This window comes from Diplotaxodon limnothrissa, linkage group LG14 (genome assembly GCF_057381915.1).
Source record: "Diplotaxodon limnothrissa isolate DT_005_m linkage group LG14, D_limnothrissa_male_GT1.1, whole genome shotgun sequence".
NCBI lineage: Eukaryota > Metazoa > Chordata > Actinopteri > Cichliformes > Cichlidae > Diplotaxodon > Diplotaxodon limnothrissa.
Genome location: NC_140609.1, coordinates 18,297,742 through 18,316,849, shown reverse-complemented (window position 1 = coordinate 18,316,849; position 19,108 = coordinate 18,297,742). Strand labels below are relative to the sequence as shown.

Below are 19,108 nucleotides of genomic sequence, written 5' to 3'. Positions count from 1 at the left end.
ATTTACTGGTAAGAGCAGTGGTTGTCAGGAGGTTTGGACCGTGCACTTTCTAATTCAAACAAATGCGGCACTGAGGTCACGCTATTATCATGGAGCCACAAGGTGTTTCAGATGCCTCGCAAGTGTTGAGTGCTGAGCTGATAGAGAGAGAGAAGAGGGGAGAAGAAGCAGTATGTGTGTGTGTGTGTGTGGGGGGGGGGGGGGGGGGGGGGGTGCTGTTAGGGAGCAATGCTGTGGAAAGCTTGTGAGTTTTCAGCGTGGAAATAAGCAAACAAATGCAGCAATGAATAAGCAAATAGACAGATAACACTGCCCAATCTCGATTACTTATCACTATCCTCTATCAGAACATGTGGATGTAGATTTTGCCTTGTAGTGGGGGGCTTCTCATTTCGCAGAAGAGCAGTCAGTGTTCCTACCACTGCTTTAATCAGTGTCCCGCATGCACCGGCCGACGCTTGCAGTTAAAGGTTGGAGGATGATATGATGGTCAGTGATGTACAGTAAATAAATATGCAGGTGCTTTCTGCTAAGACAAACTGATCTAACAGCCACAGTTTCCTTTAAAAGGTAATTTCAGCCGATGCCAGATCTAAGAAGTCTGGGATACTGTGCCAGGTTACGATAATACAAGAATGTAAAATTGCTGCTTGACACACATGCTCAGACATCTGAGATCCTTGTTTTAAAGAGAGAGAGAGAGAAAAAATTGCATGTCAGACAAACAACGGTGTCAGAGGACAACATCACAGGAAAGCCAACAGTTGCAATGATAGTCAAAACCTTTGTTTTTTGCCTCCCTGCTGTTTCCTCCCTGTCATGACTCTGATGGAGGAAGAGGAACAAACAAACCAAAAGAAAAAGGAAATAAACAAACCTAAATCTAATTTAGCTAAAAAAAAATGACACTGTTATATTTACTGAAAGAGAATATAGATATTATAATCTTTTGAAACACAAGCTGACTGAAAATAGAGGAAAAGCTACACATGGCAGCACAGGTTCTCTACAAGTTTACACCTGTGGCTGCATGTGAACCACATGTGAAGTCCAAAGACTACATACAGAGGAAAAATTGGATTTGGAGAGGATCACCGTAGGACTGAGGGAGGGACTAAAAGTGTGCATATCATTTCTTCCTCCGTGGGATTCGCTGCGAGGCAGGTACAGCATCTCTGCAGTCCACCGCTCAGCTGTCACACTCAGCTGTCCAGCGCTCACAGGAAACTTTTAAACACCGCAGTCGGTAAGTGCAAAGTTGTTGTTTTTTTCTTCTTCTTTTCTTTCTGCATCTTCTTACAGGTCAGTGGTAGAATAAGAAGACGCTGTTATTATCTGCGCTCGTCGCTCCTTTGATCCACGAGAGGGAAAGTGTTGGCTTTAAAGTTTTAGTTTTTTCCCGTCAGGAATTCTTCCGAATGCGTGACGCGTTGTTTCCGACCTGTTCCACCGTTACTTATTTTGCGCATAAAAAGTTGCCTTCACGTTTTTGTTTTATTTTATTTTCTCTGAACAAGAGAAACTTCAGGATTGCTAATTGCCTTCAATTAACGGGCTTTACACTGATTTCTAACAGAGCTCCGAAATGTAGCTTCATATATAAATAGCATCTCTTCATATGACTAAATGTGGAGTTAGACCTATATGAATGTTTTATCTAGCAGTGATTTATTGATTTTTTTTATTGATTTTTTGCCTTTTTCTCAATAAATCAGAGAGACTTGAACGGCTAAAAGTAAGGCATGCGTTTGATTGACAGAAGTAATTATTCACTTTGTGCTATTTTTTTCTTTCTACGGGAATAAAAGCATTTGAATCTTTTTTTTAAATTTATTTATTTATTTATTTTTGATATGCCGAACATCTGCAAGCATTGAGCGGCTGCACATCTTTCTGTCAGCAGCTGCCACAGACTAGAAATGCCAAATTGCTTAACATATGAATGTGACGAAGATGAGACCTGTATGAAACACAACACTGCCCATATCACAACCCACCTCTAATGCAGTCCTTCAGTTCACTTTTCAGTCTCTTTTGTTGGTGCTGCTTTGAGTAAACAATGTTAAGTGATAAGCAGAAGCGTGGAGGAGGGCGGCAAGGAGAGGAGGAGGAGGAAGGAGGGTGAAGGAGAAGAGGAGGAAGAAGCGAGGTAGATGAAAGGAGGAGGCAGACTGGTGTAATGGGAGGGAGGAAGATAGTGGAAGAAGTGGTGGAAATGTTCCTTAGTGGATGGATTTACATCAGCTGAAATTCATTTTTGTTGAGAACATACCAAGATTTTCTTAAAAAAATAACATCCTGTCAGACTTAAACCATGAAGTAGCGCAATGTGAGATGTTGATTGATTGACTACGTGTCAATAGAAATAAAGTAACGCAAATATATATTGTAAATCAAAAACAAATGTAAAAAATGGCATGAAAACAGGATGTTGTGTCCCTGGGCAAGACACTTTACCCTACTTGCCTACTGGTGTTGGCCAGAGGGGCCGATGGCGCGATATGGCAGCCTCGCTTCTGTCAGTCTGCCCCAGGGCAGCTGTGGCTACAACTGTAGCTTGCCTACACCAGTGTATGAATGTGAGAGTGAATGAATAGTGGCATTGTAAAGCGCTTTGGGTGCCTTGAAAAGCGCTATATAAATCCAATCCATTATTATTATTATTATTATTAAAAAAACAGCTCAAATTTCTATTTCCCTGTATTATCTTGTCTCCTTCTTGACCCCCTTCCCTCTCCCAGCTTTTCCTCTCTCACACACCTATGCATACATGCACATATACCACGGACCTGCACACACAAAGTGTAGACAGCGTGTGACGGATAGGCTGCCTCTCTCTGCCTGCACTGTTTGTACATTGATCCCTTCAGCAGGCCCTGCTTCTCCTGTCCACAGTGTCCGTGATGAGTTACTACATGGATCCAGTTTCTTCCTACCCAGCCCTTCACCCCTGTGACCGTCTGGGCACACTGGTAAGACCTCCCTCGTAAATTATCTCTGTGTTAAGACTGCCTCGGCTACCTACCACACAGCCGTCCACGAGTGTGAGCGAATGAGCGTTTGTGTGTGTGTGCAAACTGCTCAGTGCAGGAATGTGTGCAGGAGCATTAGAGTGGTGTTCTTGTCAGTGTATTAGCAACTCTGGATTCCATCACCTTACAGGAGGATACTCTATTTCTTTTTCAGTTCACTCCACCAGGGTTTGCAGTAAAAGCGCCTGTATCTGTACATGCTGTTCCTCATGATTTCATCAAAAGTTAGGAAACAGAGCTGTTGAACAAGACAATTCTCTACACGGCTGTGAAATTGCCCTTTCGAGCTCCTCTGTGTTGCACAACAAGCCTGCACTGTGTACTTCTCTTTAGCAAGTAATATTGTAAATAATGAGACCTAGGCCTCCAGCCTTGGCACTAACCAATCAAACTGGAGTCAGGCAACCCCAGCAGACCAGCACTTTTCTCAGCTGAGCCACCCGCACTGTGCTTTGCAGCAGTGTGTTTGCAAGAACCCTTAACACTTTCCAAATGGTAGTGCTGAATACAAAGTCAGAGACAGTTGCTGGGAACATTGGGATTCCTGTCAGGTGAGCATTTGAAGGGTGAAGGCCAGTGTGCTGCAAAATAAATGGCTCCATTTGTATGCAGAGCGCCAGCACATTAGGATAATAGACTGAGGTTACATGCAAATGGCAACCCCACCCCGTTCTAATACAAAACACAGAATGATGCCTCTCCCTGTTTCCTAATTGGCTCAGGTGGTGGGGCTTGCCTTTGAAATTGAGACTACTGTATACAAGGGCAGCTTGGTCAAAAGGTGAGCCCATGTCACCTCGGTAGCTTTATTCTCTTGAATTTACATAAATTATCAGCAAAAAGCAAAGGCTCTGATATTTTTTTCTCTCTTTAAGACAATATCTAAGTTCTATGTATTTCACAAAGGCAGTATTCAGAAAACAGCTGCAAAAAGAAAAAGAAAAACTCAAAGAATCACACAGCTTGTTGAAAATGAAATTGATACAAATGCAAATAGTTTCATTTGTAACCTTACCTTTTGTAATGCATTGAATTAATCCTTTTCTTTACATATCTTTTTCACGCAAATAATGAACACAATGAAAGAACCCCAGACATGAAGGATGGAGTGAACAGCAGCAGGTTGCAGGGGCTGTACCCAGAATCACTCATTACCTCCACAATGTACAAAGAAAACTCATTGTTTTACTCAAAAATGAGTTGCAAATTTAGATTTTGGATCTAAATTTGCAACTCACTTTTCTTGCACTCCAAGTTGTTTGCGTGGACATATGGATGTATGATTTCAGACACGGCTATTTTTGGAACTTTACATTTTGTCTTTGCAGAAAAGCAAAAGTGCAAAAAATTATAACCTGTTAACAACACATCATTTGTATTAAGTATATTAAGAACCCTTATATAGACCACATTTCAAGTAACACAAAGGTATGTTTAATTAAATCTGCCTGGTTTGCTAGCAATAGACAAGGGCTTTCCTCTTAAAACCACTCGGTGGTAATTGAGTGCGCATATGTTTGATTGTGACACAAATGTAGCGTCTTGTAACAGTGGGCGTTTCAGTTGTTTTTACATGTGCACTGTAAGATTTCTTCACCATATTGCAAAATATGTTGCAATATTCTAAAGTTATGCCTTTCTGTACATGGAATGGTCTAACTGGATTACTGGAGTGAGGCCAAACACAAAAATACATCTAACTGCGTCACATACATGCTATATAAGAATGCTGAAGTCCTATACACCAAAGACTATTCAGTTCTGCAACAACAGTAAGCATGTCATGCTCTCACTGATTAATAGGTATAATGTTTTGAAAAAAAAATGTAATTTTCACACATTCCACTACACATAAACTCAATGTGCTTCACATAGATTATTAAAACAAACAGGATGCTGCTAATACTTATACTCAAAAATGGTGAGCATTGCAAGCCCCACATCCAAAATATATGAATTTTCATTTACAGTAGTCGACAGTAGTCGTCCCCCTGAGAAATTACTTGACCCTAAACTTCTATTAGATTTCCCAATACTTTAGTCCCTAAAATAACAGGTAGGCCATATAAAAGCATGCATTATAAAGGCAGGCTCCTCCAAATATAGGCTGACCCCGACATTTAAAGTTGTTCTACATGAGCTGAATGAGCTGAATATTATGGTGTCGATGGTATCTGCATTGGTATCTGCGACAGCCTGTCTACTCCATAAATCCTCCATGTGGCTCCCTTCTTCCCTATCTAACTTTCCCTCCTTTGCTGACTGACTTGATAGAAAATGCAAATCTCTCAAGAACCTTGTAAACTGGCCTCCTCGATTCTTTGGTCATGTTAGTCATCCATAAAACTAGATAGCTACTGATAAATGGTGCAGTGCTTAAACAGGAGCTGCTTATCAGATTGCCAGTCACTCTGTCTGCTGGGGCTGTCACTTACACATGTGACATAAATCATAGGATGCTGTAGTTATATCCAATTATATATCCAGTTATATAAGCCGTCATGTGCCTGTGAGAAAAACGCCAGTTTTAAAGAATGCTATTTCCTGATGTTTTTCATGAGTGGTCAAAGTTAGATTTTGATTTACTAAAAATGGCTATCTTCTTCGCCACTGTCTCTTGTTTCCTCAAAGAATTTTATATCTCTTTAGCCCTGCTGCCAAGTGCTGACTTTAGACTTCCCCCCCAGTGCAGCCTCTTACGTGAACAGTTCTGCGATAAGCAGGATAAAACAACAGAGCAAAGATAAACTGAATGAGTCAAATTTAGCTGCAGGGGTTATCTGTATGTGAGTACAATGAAAAAAATGTTTCCAAAATACAAGGTTACACTCTGGGACAAAGCCACCAGACAGCTATATTGATAAGCTCATACGTTAACATTTTTCATTGGTTAACACATCAAATTTAGCTGCATAATTATTCAATGGAAAGGCACACTAACCAACAGGCTTTTCCTCTTGTTCTTCAAGGGTTCAAGTGATTTTGGGTGATTTTAAACCCTGACCATATCTTTTATTCTAACACTCACACACTACAGAAGTTTTAAAAGGAGCATTTTCCACATACATCCTCATTAGCTATGCTATCTGAGCTCACTATAACCAAAATCCCAATTAGGAAGACTGTATAACTTAATGTTAGAGGCATAAACTAAGTCCATACCACATTTTGTGTTGCTAACTGATTTATTTAATGTTTATCAAATAAAAAGTCCCCATCCCTCGTTTGTGAAGTTTGGGTGATTTTTAAAAAGATTTCTTTTAAGAAAGAATGAGCAGTTGCATGCAGAGAATGCATGCAACTGCACATTCTGTTTGTCATCTTGTGGATAAATGATTACAAATTAAATTTTGTCTCCATTGTTCATTTTGTCTCCAGAGGCAGAGTGGAGGTGTGGCAATGGGCCCACAGACCCAGCACCCAGGTGTGGTTCACCCTCATCAGCAGTATTACCCATCACAGCCCCTTTACCCTCACGATATACCCCTGCAGGAGGTTCCGGACGGACGTGAAATGTGCCCTACAGGTAAGAAATCATCAGTCTGATGTCAAGTGTATGTAGTATTTATGAACTGATTCTCAACCAGGACCCATAATTTAACAATTTTTAATTGTGATAGCGTTTTGATCAAGTTAACCTTTTACAATCAAATGTTAATGTTCCTAATAGACCCTTAGTTGCTTGATAGAAACATTGTCATAGCTTGTATGAAACCACAAGATGCAGAAGTGGTAATCTGTCAGAAAATAGAGATTACAATTTGCCTCCTTTTTATTCCTTCTTGTATGTGATTCGGCACTACAACAACAAAGAGCAACCAAAAGAGTTTGTATGCTAAATGGATTCATCTCTTCGATCATGGCACACCAAATCTTGCTCATTTTGTTGTTATAACACAATAAAGCTATTTTAACACATGTATTGTCACCATGAATGTCAAACCCCGATGCCTGTTTCAGTCAGAGCTGACAGCCTTTAACTTATCATCTTCCAGGTACAGAATAGTGAAGGTAATTGTCTGGAAAATTCACACCAAGCTGAGTGGACATCTTGTGCTTAGCTGCCTGCATAGGCTCTATGAAGGAGGCATCAATGCTTAAATAAAACTGAGTATTTCCAGTTATGTGAAAAAAGTCCCTGCTGTATGCTAGATGGGGAAAAGGGGAGCTCAGGACAAGGGTCTAACCTGATTGTCATCTTCCCTAACCCGCAACCTAACCTTAAACCAAGCTTTCAAAAGTAAAATGTGATGATTTACACTGTGGACATGCGTTGCTCCTATTAATAGAGACCCCAAAGTGGAACAGATTTATGTTTCCACAACTTCAGTATTGCACACATTTAAGGACATACACACACACACATGCACGCGTGCAGAGTCTCAACTTGGCCTGTTGTTCTGCGTCTGCTGCACGGGGGATGTTGGTGATGCTGACCCTGAGGGCAATGCCTTTACCAGATACCCTCATACCCCCCTCTCTTACGTTCTCTATCTTCCTCCCACTCTGTTTCTGGGGGCAAATGCTCTTCATTTTTCTTCTAACAGCCCTCTCTTTCTAGGTTTTTTTTTTTCGTTCATTGTTTTTCAAATTAGTTTTATTTTAAACTGGAACATTCCTCCCAGTGCATTTGCCTGCGTTTGACTCTGGCCTCTTCTACTTCTCAAAAGTGATTGATGCTGTTGGACTGGGACACACGCCACGGGAGTAAGATAGGGGTGCTGGGGGGCACAGGCTTTCTTCCGTCACCTCCCTGAGCTGGATGCAGGGGCAAGACAGGGGGCCAAAGGGCGGCCATCTTTTTCCCAAGCCTCTGGTTTGGTCTCTGGAGAGGTGGAGGGGGGCTAAGTGCTTGTGTGTGTGTGTGTGTGTGTGTGTGTGTGTGTGTGTGTGTGTGTGTGTGTGTGTGTGTGTGTGTGTGTGAGAGAGAGAGAGAGAGAGAGAGTATGTGTGTGTGTGTTTGTACGTGTGTGTGTGTGCATATGCTTGCATACGCCAGTACAAGAGGGAGTCAGGATTTGATGGGATTTGCTGATGTTTGTTACAGAGACACACTCTTTTGGAGCACTCACTTCATTCCTCCCAGCGCTAAACCATTGACATAAACATTGCTAAGTGGAAAAAAATGACCGAGTGCTGACCTTCTTTTTTTTTTTTCTTTTCTCGTTCTCGTCTCCAAAATCCATGGAGACCGCAGGTCTCAGAGCATTTGAGCCACCTGGAGATGCGGTTAGAGTCATTTAGCTCTTAACAGCAATGTCATAAGAACTGCTTTGGTTTCTGTCCTACCACCATACGCTGTTATGAGTTGCCGTTAACCTCAAAAAGCTGCTCAATAATCTCTGACACAGTCTCCACACCCCGAGCCGTTGATTTGACTCATTTCTTTCAAACTGAAAAAAACAAAGAGAAACTTCTCTTAATAATTTCACATTTGCAAATTCTGAATACCCGCAAACGATTTGTGTAGACTTAGAAATACAGGTGCAAACAATTTTAAGTTTCTGGTGCTGTGCAAGCAGAGCTTTGGAGATTTCTCGTATTTGAACGCATACTTGTTCTTTTTCAGACCACTGAGGTTTTGCCAGTTTTAAATTCTGTTATTTTTTCACATCTGTAAACCCCCCTCTTTATGTATATTCATGTAACAAATCCATTGGCGCTATAAATATAAACACAAACATGTCATGTCTGTCTTGGATATTTGGGATGAAATATTTTGTGTGTCTTTTAAGGTGGTTAGAGCCTGATTTTGCAACTGAAGTCACTATTTTTCCCCTTGTGAATGGACTGGGTGTGTTTAAAATGAAACGTGTTACTGTGAGAAAGAAAAGATACAGAGCAGATGTGAGGCAGGGATTTAGGATGTTACATGCTTGGCCCTGAGCCCAATGTCACACACACTGCTTCCTGACAACAGCCATGACATGGTAATGTTTACACTAACCCAGCTCTACTCTATACTCTCCAACACTCACACCAAAGGATCTGTTGCAAACGCCCACTGAGGAAATTCACTTTATGTGCATGTGTGAGTTAAGTATGCGTGTGTGTGTGTGTGTGTGTGTGTGTGTGTGTGTGTGTGTGTGTGTGTGTGTGTGTGTGTGCTAATAAAAGAGTGAGGGTGCATTTCTGCACAATCTCACCAAAATCCAGGCACAGAAATCACACACATGCAAACACGCTCCACCAACATCCTGGAGTGATACACACTCGCGTATTCATTCATTAAATTCACACCCTGCACTCTTGTGTGTATTGTATTACAGCATCCTTCCATTCAGTGAAACAGGCACACACACACACATACAGGGAGGCGCACACACACATACATTCACTCCCAGGCTCTCCTGAGTTCACTGTACATTTAAACATGCACTCCCATTTAGTACACGCAGACACAGCTGTGATCTGGCACTCAGAGACCATTGGCCTGTGTTTTATATGATGTGATTTGACAGCTGGACAGTTGCAAGAGGAGGGGGATTGGGGGTGGGGGGGGGGGGGGGGGGTGGAGTACAATTTTAGGAGAGAATATGGATAGGGAAAAAGAGAAGTCACAGAAGTGGGACTGCAGTGGTGGGAGGAGAAGAGATGAGGGGAGGAGGATCTAAGATGTGGGGTCTTGAGTGGAGTTGGGGGGGGTTCGCCTCTGATGAGGGGCACGTCCTCACGGGCGAAGGCCCATTTTTTATTTTCTAAAAGTAAACAGGCAGCCTGCGGGGGTCTGGAGGGTTATGGGAAAGGAGGAAACATTGATACTAATCAGGCCAGCGCACACTTCCCCCTCTAACAATAAAACAAAACAAGAGTGGAAACACGGAAAAGCGGCAGACAACTGCGGGGGAATGGGCTACACAACTGTGCACATTTGAAGCGCATGGCATGGTGATAGAGCTAAAGCAAGAAATGCAAGTCAATAAAAATAGTGAAGAGTTCATCTGCTTCTACTACACTGCACATTTGTAGTTTTATTTTTAGATGTCTGAACCGTTTGAATGAGTTTCCACATTAGGCTTCTGAGACACGGTTTACAATAGAGCCACTCTGGAATCTCTATCCCATAATTCAAAGTTCTGCTTTGGTTAACTGAAATCTTGAAATTATTTTTTTGCTTCTTCTCCTTTGATGAGCCATTTTCTCCAATGCTTTTTAAAAATATCACTTGAGATCGTCAGAAATGCATTTTTCCCCTTTTCACCTACAGCTTTTGGCATTGTACCCTGATTGAAAAATGATTGCTTTCTTCTCTGTTAGTGTTGTAATTTTATTTATTTATTCTCTCTTTGGAAACGCTCTGCTTTTAAGTACCAATCATTTTTTAAACTTCCCTTTCCCAGAGTTCTACAGGCCATATTTCTAGGAAGTGTTCGTGTGGTAAGTTCCTCTTGATAGCGCAGTGACTAATTACAAACCACTTCAGTAGGAGAACATGCAGTTCTGAAAGACATGCAATCACTGACGGGGGTGATGATGCAACAGATGCCAGCTCACCAGGAAAGGTGGTGCTTTAATGAATCCTGTGATAGACCTCCCATTGTTTTAATGGTTATGTCATGAGCATAGCAATATGCAGAGCTTTTAATAACAATGAGCGTACTTTACCAGTAGCGGTAAAAGTGAATTCCTCTAACTGTATCCCGTAATTTGCGTTGGTTGTTGAGTCAAGTCCTCTTTGTAATAGTTAATGGTCAGTTGCTCACTTTAGCATTTTAATATAAACTGAATTTATACAACAATTAACCAAAGGAAAAAAAAAAGAATCCAACAACTGCTTGTTTCTTAACTGAGTGGATCATTCCTTTGGGCGTTGCTATTTACTATGATACACAACCTTCATTTTTCATATGAAACATAGAGTAACACTGATGTATGATCCCTTTAGCTGTGAGGACTAGCAGACTGCGAGACTGTGCTAATAATGGAGAGGAGGGAGGGAGGGAGAAGAACGCAAGACAAGTAAAGGGAGGTCTGGGAGGCAAAGAGACGCGGAGGGGGGTGGGGATAATTGAATTATCTGCACAATGGAGTGATGGGGGGCACGTGGTGCCGCTAATGGAGGAAGAGATGTCCTTTTTAGCGGAGCTAATTGTTCAGCAAAGAGCTGAGCCTTTGTTCAGGGAGGCCCTGCTACTTTCCCAGTGCACTTTACATCCACACAATTTAGCGGCGTGTGCGCACACACATACACACAAAAACACATGCACGCGCACAAACACATTCGGGAAGAAAAAGATTTTGGAATGCGAGGCATAAGAAAGAGATGTGCACAAGCACAGTAGACATCTATGAGCAGAGACAGACTCACACATACAGGGACACAGCACTCCTGTCCCAGCTAACCCTCTGATCTCAGCAGGAGTGCATCCAGCCTGTGGCACCTTCAGACAGCATCCACCACAGATAGAGCTGAGACTGAGCTGTTAGACAGAAGCCACAAGGACCCCACTGTTTTACTGTTTGACTGTCTGCCCTGTGTGTGTGTGTGTGTGCGTGTCCCATATGTGTGTGTGTGTGTGTGCTTGAATGGCTGTAAATAAATGACTGACTGATTACATGCTAAATGGCTTCTATTCACGCAAATACCATACCCATCAGATCATAGACATTCTCTGGGACTTTGGGATTTTATCCCAGTCATCTTTTAAGGCTTCGCGTTTGTAAATGTGTGAGAATGCACACGCCAAACATCGAAAGCCTCAGAGCATCCAAGGCTCCTGCAACTACTGCGAGGGTGCCGCCATCAAAGACAAATATCACTTGACAGCTGTATGGATTGCTCTAAATCAAATAACCTTTCAGTTAACTCTGTGAAAAGTAGCAGGTGCAACGGTTACATCTGAGGATTATAGACAGGCAGAAAGCACAGATGTGCCAGTAAGAGACTGACAGCAAGCAGCAGCGAGGAGAGAGAGAGAAGGCTGTTTTTGCCGGGGGTGCTATACAGCAACACAAATGAGTGAAGGCAGCTAACTGTCAAAACCATGGAAACAGCATTTGCCAGGTGAAGAAAAAGAGACACTGCAACCAAAACTTGTTTGATCTAGGACATGTGTCCTGGGGGTACTGTACATGCATGAGACGATCGTTTCATGTTTATTGCTAAAAAGAAAATGACACAATTGTTTTAGCAGTTGCTTATGGAATTCAGATTGTTCAAAACTGTGTTATAATAAGCTTGTACGACTGATGATGAGAAGCTGATTGTTTAGCATTTAACCTTTCCTCATGTCAGAGTGCTGTTCGCCTTGCTTTTAAGGGTCATTGTACACCAGGCAATGGCCACTGCTCTGAGAAACAGCTCAACAATGTACTAACATAATATAAATATATTCAGATGCATAGTGGAGCCAAGAATTTCAAGAGCTTTTGTAATCACTTTTTAACAGGATTATTATTAAGATATTAGTTTACCAATTAGTATGCACGTTTCATCACTAAAATCAAATGAAATATTAACAAAATATGTAAATCAATAGAGATGGACAGGAACAAAGTGAAAATCATCCAGAGTGTCACCAGCCCAGATATTAGTCAGCAACACCATTAAACTCTAAATGGCTGCCCTTAGGCACAAAAGGACCCAGGCTGTCCTTTTAAGAGCAGATACAAGGGAGTTCATTAACAGAAGACAAAGAGGTTCAGTCAGAGCGTTTGAGAGACCGACGTGCTGACTGCTGGAGAGCTACTGTTTCTTCCTCCATTCTTCTCCTCCATCACCCCCTCTACTTTAAAGCCCCCCTCCCTCCCTGGTGAGGCAGCTTTTCTCACCGCAGAACCCACCAGCACTCCTCACAGATGAGGCTCCTATCAGGGCAATGAAACCCGATCCAGGGCTGCTAATGGAGTCGGTGAAGTACCACCAGTTGAAAAAAATCCATGCATGATCAATATCCCTGGCTCCCCAGCCTCCTCCCACATCGTCCCATTTAGACGTACAAGTGTACAAGACATGCAGATGTATCGTGTGGATGTGCATCATAGGATGTACCATTGATTCATTCTAACTAGGTTTCTTAAGATGGGGCTGGCTGTGGGATATGTGCTCTAAAGAAAATTATTTACATTTTAAATTTCTTACAAAACCTGGTTAAAAATGAATCATCTGTTATTACAGCTTCTGTTGCCATGGGAGGTGCTCCTTGATGGTAGTAGCTTGTGAAGAGTGGAGTCCTACTGTGGCAAAAAGCCCAGTCTTTCTTTTGTCTTTATTCTTTTTCAGCAGCAGAACAAATACATGATTCAATTTCCAGTGAGGCATGGTCATTGTTCCTGATTATTGGCAGATAAAAAAAAAAAAAAAGCGAGCAGAAAACTAAAGAAAAAGCAGTTTGCATTTCCCAAACTAGATTTTCATTGACGGTCTCGGTAATGCAGATCGATTTAAACATCCAGACAACTAAACCTCGCATTACTTTTGTGCCTTATTTTTATTTTATTTTTATATCTTCATTTTCAATAAAGGTTAATAGGGCAACTGTTTGTAAAGACAAACTTTGTTATGACTGTGCTGCAGCAGCATAAAGAACACAGACGTGGCTGACTTTTATTGATCTCTGCAACCTGAACAGGAAATACTCTGAGGTGTTTATGAGGGTGAGTTACAAGTTATGAGGATGCCTGGACCCACAGAATATATAGGACAGAGACAGTCCAGGTTCTTTTAGCTCTTAGTAACTTCATCTCAGCTATATAGCTTATTTGTTTTGAGATTTTAGTAGAAATACTATTTCCACACATTAATAACTCTGATTTAATAACTCAGACTCTGATTTATAGATCAACATTAATTCATTCCTAATGGTTTGGCATGCTAAATTAGGTGATAAAGACGTTTTTTTCCGTTAGTCTCTCTTAAAAATATGTGTTTACATATTTAAAATGTTCATCATCAAATCACCAGCGTGTTTCTCAACATCAAGAGCAAGGCGCCGAGTGCGTACGATGACGTATGTAGGCTGCTCGGGGTCACAGGTAACAGCTTTCACATGAGATGGTGTGTGTGTGTGTGTGTGTGTGTGTGTGTGTGTGGGGGGGGGGGGTGTCTAGAGGGAAGAGGTGGGTGTGGGGTGGTGGGGGGGGGGGGGGGGGGGGGGGGTCCTTGTAATTGAATTGTGAATCAGCTAGCAAGTTATTCCCAGTCACCGCCCCCTTCTCTGTCGTCGCACTCTGGTTCTTCACAAATGCAACGCCCATAGCCACAGATACAGAGGAGGGAGTAAGTGAGTGAGTGTGTGAGTGAGTGAGTAAGAAAGAACGAGGAAAAGAGGGAGTGTGTGTACCGGAGAGGGAGAAAGATAAGTTAGGAGTAAAAGAATCTGAATCGTTTCTTTCTTTTCCATTTCTTTTTTTTAGTGTGAGAGGAGAATATTATATATATATATAAATATATATTTTTTTTACAAAATCAAGAACTGATCGGGACGCCAGAGGAGGAGGAGAAGATTTTTTTTTTCCTTTGAAATATATTGCGCTTTTGGAGGTGTTAGAATTAAAGAGGGAGGCGGCGTTATTAATTCACGCTGATCTGATGATCATGACGGCAGCTGTCGATATGAAACCGACGTTAACAATCATAAAGGCTGAAAAAATGGACGGTGAGTAATCTCAACTCTTCTGAGCGCTTTGACAGCTAACACGAGACTTACTGTACATTACTCCTCAATGTTTCTTTGTAACACAAGCGGCTGTCTCCGGATTACGCTCACAGTAAAGCACGCTGCTAATTCTCGAGAACAAGTAGATGAGCTGAGAGAGGGACATAACGTCCTGAACGCATTTCTTTGATGAAGGCGCTGCTGGTTGCTCAATATTGGACTCTACAGGCAAGACTTGAGAAAGATGAAATCATGCCTGAGGGTCTAGAGTCTTGCAATAGACTGTACTGTATGCATACATGCATGCGTGCGTGTGTGTGTGCTCCGTATTGCTAGAAATCCGGCTCTGACAGGTGTGACTGTTTCAGATGTGATGATGTGCTAATATGAAAAAAAAGTTAGGACACTGGACTTTTTACATTTATGATCAGTCATCACAAAGCATGCTGCTTTGCATAGCATTGGCAATTTTTACTAGTACATGCAAACAGCAGTGTGACTTTTACTGTTTATGCATGTGTGTAGCTGCCACTTTAAGACACGCTGTATTTTTATGACAGTTCTCTGATGATCTCAAGCATGAACAGCTATCCGAGTTAAGTTTTGCCACATTTCCTCTTTTTGTACAGATGGTAACCCTATCTCTCTAATCCTGCTTTGATCTCACCTAACACTGACCCATATATTCCATGCCATGCTGGAGAAATCCAAGGCATATTGCCCAGCCGGCATGGGAGACAGGCAGTGGTGCCTAATAACCCCCTCCCCTCCCCTCACCCACCAACCAAACTGCCTCCTCTTTCTCCCTTTCTTCTCTGCCTCCCTCCCCACCACCTCCTCCTTTAGTGGCTGAAACTGACTTTCCAGAAATCAGGAGAGGCAGGCTGAGGTGATGAATCTGCAGTGCTGAGGCTTGCCTCTCTCTTAACTCCACTGCCCAGAACCCTTTGGATCACTCCAGGGGTAGTCCAGGGCGCAGGCAGGGGAGGCCGCAACTGTAAGCTGTTTTCGTGTTGGGGTTTAAACCTTTGCGTGGTTTCACTTCTCTCTTTATCTTTTTTTTTCATAGCATATGGTGGCACGTTTGCAGGATTTGCATTCAGCAGCTTTTTACATTAACCAATCCCCCTGTGCTTTTGCAGTTCAGGTGCAGAGAACCTATTAGCAGAGTAGCAAGCAGCAGTGATGCATCATGGAAATCTGATACTAATTGCTAGTGCTGACCCACTAAGGGGCTGTGACTCACCACATTAACCGCCTTCTCCCTGCTGTCAATACCTGCAGAGCATAGATTCATACATGCACATCACACAAAAGTCGCAAATTCTGCTGACAGCTGCAGAATTGTTGCCAAAGCGTAGCACAATCTTGCAAAAGCATTTCGCAACTCTCGCTCCTACTTACGCTAAGTTGGGTGCACTCAGGTCAAGCCAAGCCTGCCAAGGAGCAGTTCACAACTTCACACAAACACATCCTTTCTTCACCTCCCTCTCGCATGCATACACGCACACACTCACGCACACTGTTCTTGTTTACTTCTTGGTGTTACCATAGTCGCAAGATAGATGTACTACCAATGGCCAAGGCTGTTCTTCAGCCTGATAAGAAATAACAAATTTAAAGGCATGACCAAGTTGCACTTGCCCTTTGCTTACAGCTTACTGAAAGAAAGTAGTCCACACAGGTCAAGTTCTTGGACTGTTACTGTGAGAAGCACCTCTGCAGCAAGTGGTGATGGCAGCTCAGCTTTAGCCCCGTCAGGTCTATGGCATTGTTTTGAATAACACCTGCAGTCACACACTGCACATGCATGCACACCCTGCTAACAGTCTTAAGTGGTTTCTAGCCCACCTTGCTCTTTTGTTTGTTTTCTTTTTTTGACGGAAGTGACAGCAGAGGTAACTCTTTAAAAGTCATTCGCGCAGAGGTAAACCCAAAATAACACTGCTTACTTCACTGTTATGGGATTCACTTCGAAGCACCCCAAGCTTACTTTGTTGTGACCCAGCCGGTGGGGTTGTTGTTGCTGAAAGCACTCTCTAGCCACGAGGAAACTTCTACAGAGACTAATTTGAAAGATAGTGTAGAACATTACCTCACCAGGCGCATTGTAGTACATTTGAGAAACATTTATTATGGCTGCCCAGTGATGGATTTAATATTCAACAGAGTTAATTATTTACAATACAGTTTTTAGACCTGAATGAGCAGTCCCTGTTTTGTTTATGTCTCTGCCAGGCCTGAAGGTCGAGGTTCAGTGAAAGACAGGAATGTTTTGTGAATATGCCCTGCTGGGTGGTATGCATAGAAGCATAGAAATAGCTTTGGCAAGGTTCAGGTTTATCTGATCAAAAATGCTGCACTTTGTTGTAACTGGCAGTTCTGACGTTTCTTCCGAGAGACCTTATATGGCATCCAAATCCACACTTTAAAAAAGGCAGCAGATGCACAAGCACATACAGGCCATGGCAAAAACAGTAGACTCATAGAAGGACTTCACCTACTTTCTCTTTCATGGTTCCTCTCATGTTGGTGCACTGTGGAGAGGAGTAGTAGCTTGAGTCAGGAATGAGGGAGTTACATAAGTTTTTTTTTTTTTTTTCTTTCTTTAGTGCGTTTGTGACAGCACTGCTTGAGTAGCACAGTGTAATATATGCCAGTGTTTGAGTGTGCGTGGCTGGCTAGCAGCTGTGCAAACACTGTTTGGGTGATCTGTGCTTCTCTTGATGTGGTCTGTCAATGAACTGGGCCAAACAGAGCAAACGGGTCAGTTTTTCTTCTGATGTCTGGCGTGTCGAACTATCTAGTTTGTGAGATCAAAACTTTAGTCCAGCCTCACCTACTTAACATGAGGTTTCATTTGAATGGGATTCGACTGTCCCTAGAGGGCAACAGATATCAGTTTGCTCAATGGGACTCCCTGTGACAATTTGGCTTTCACAATGACTCTTTCTTTCTTTCTTTCTTTCTTTCTTTCTTTCTTTCTTTCTTTCTTTCTTTCTTTTCAGTGTTGCACAGTGGTGCCACTTTGTTTCATTAAATGGGTTATTCCCGCATCCAGTCAGCCAACCATTCACTGGTTCCTACATCTGTTGCGTTGCCCATAGAAACATAAAACCGTTATGGTGCGTGGGTCTTTCTTGATGCTTCCCTCGTGACTACACACCTTAATATTTGCTTATAAAGCTTAGTCATAAAAAAGGCGTGCTAGCTCCACAGACAGCAGTCGACTAAATAATAAGCATATGGTGAGTAAGGGGTTGAGGAGCTACCAAGGTGTGGCCAATGAGGCTACAGTAAATGGCTATAAAAGCAAAAGAGATCACAAAGGCTAGAATGCCTTTCTCGCAGCTTCTGATTTTATTTGCATTACATAAAAACACCGACAACCAAAGCAAAGGAGAGAGGAACAGAAAGCATTAACAAGCATTTTTTGTTACTCTTTTCAGTCATTCACCCACCCACTGACTCAATTCCTCCACTAGCATTCTTCCCCCCTCCTTTCCCTTTCTCCCTCTGTTTCAATGTCTTTCTGTTGGCCACATGAGTTTCTCTCATGCCCTTGATGTGGTATATACTGTAGTGAGTTCCCGGTGAATGCACTTTGTCCCATCCCCAGTCATTCCTAGTTTGTAATCCCTGAGTCATGGGACTAGACGCCTGCTACACCACACGCCACTGGCTATGCGCCGGTGTTGATTAGCTTACAGCTATCACAGTCCTCTGCCCCTCATTACTAGTATGACGGGGAACCCTGACTAGCTTTTCACTGTCCAGAAAGGCCTTCAACAACTGCCCACGGATCTCTACATTGTCGTGAAAATCTTTTTTTTCACAGAGTTTCTGTTTTATATTTCCACATTTAGTAGCTGTGTTTCCTATAATAAAATGGAAACTTGGCCGGTTTAGGAACACGCCTGCTTTGGGGATCAGTCCACTGTCTTTAAAGGTAGACGGTTTGTTTCAGTGCAGATGTTCGGCTGTCCACAACGAAGTCGGATAACTTATTTTGCTCGGCGTGTGCTCTACATTGTGCTCACTTTCTTCTCTTTTGTCTATGCTTGCTTCACAACACCTGTTTTCGGAGTTGGTGTGCATAGCATGCTGCTTTTGTAATCAGGTGAGCAAATGGGGCACAGCCACCGAGTGTGCCCATATCAGACCCACAGCGTCAGATGTATGTAGATCGACCAGCCCGCCAAAGCAACAGATGACAGAGAGGGGTGGTGTTTGCTTGGCGTTTAAGTATGATTCTGCGATGCCTGTAATGAGCGACACAGTCAAATGGAAGACATATGTCCAGAGTGTGTGTTTTATGGGCTGTGTTAGTTAAAGTACTTTTTTTTGTATTAAACATTTCATCACTGTTATTTTGTCGTAGAAATTGGGAGTGTAGACCATTGTTATTTTTGCTTCACGTAAGTTCTTATTGCAGACACTTCTTTGTTGCTCTGCAACGTGTATTTGTTTTATGTGTGG

General features: G+C 42.4%; 1 protein-coding gene across 3 annotated transcripts in view; it reads left to right on the top strand.

The window, feature by feature from the left end:
- The first annotated feature begins 1,188 nt into the window (after window positions 1-1,188).
- ets1 (ETS proto-oncogene 1, transcription factor) overlaps window positions 1,189-19,108 on the top strand; it is a 35,173-nt gene continuing 17,253 nt past the window's right edge. For 2 of the 3 annotated variants that reach the window (XM_085370587.1, XM_085370586.1), the window contains exons 1-3: window positions 1,189-1,246; window positions 2,896-2,972; window positions 6,411-6,558. In XM_085370587.1, coding sequence (XP_085226713.1) covers window positions 2,904-2,972; window positions 6,411-6,558 — 217 coding nt within the window. In that variant the 5' untranslated portion in view covers window positions 1,189-1,246; window positions 2,896-2,903. Of the gene's footprint in view, window positions 1,247-2,895; window positions 2,973-6,410; window positions 6,559-14,256; window positions 14,630-19,108 lie in introns of those variants that run through there. The other variant, XM_085370589.1, reaches the window with a different exon arrangement.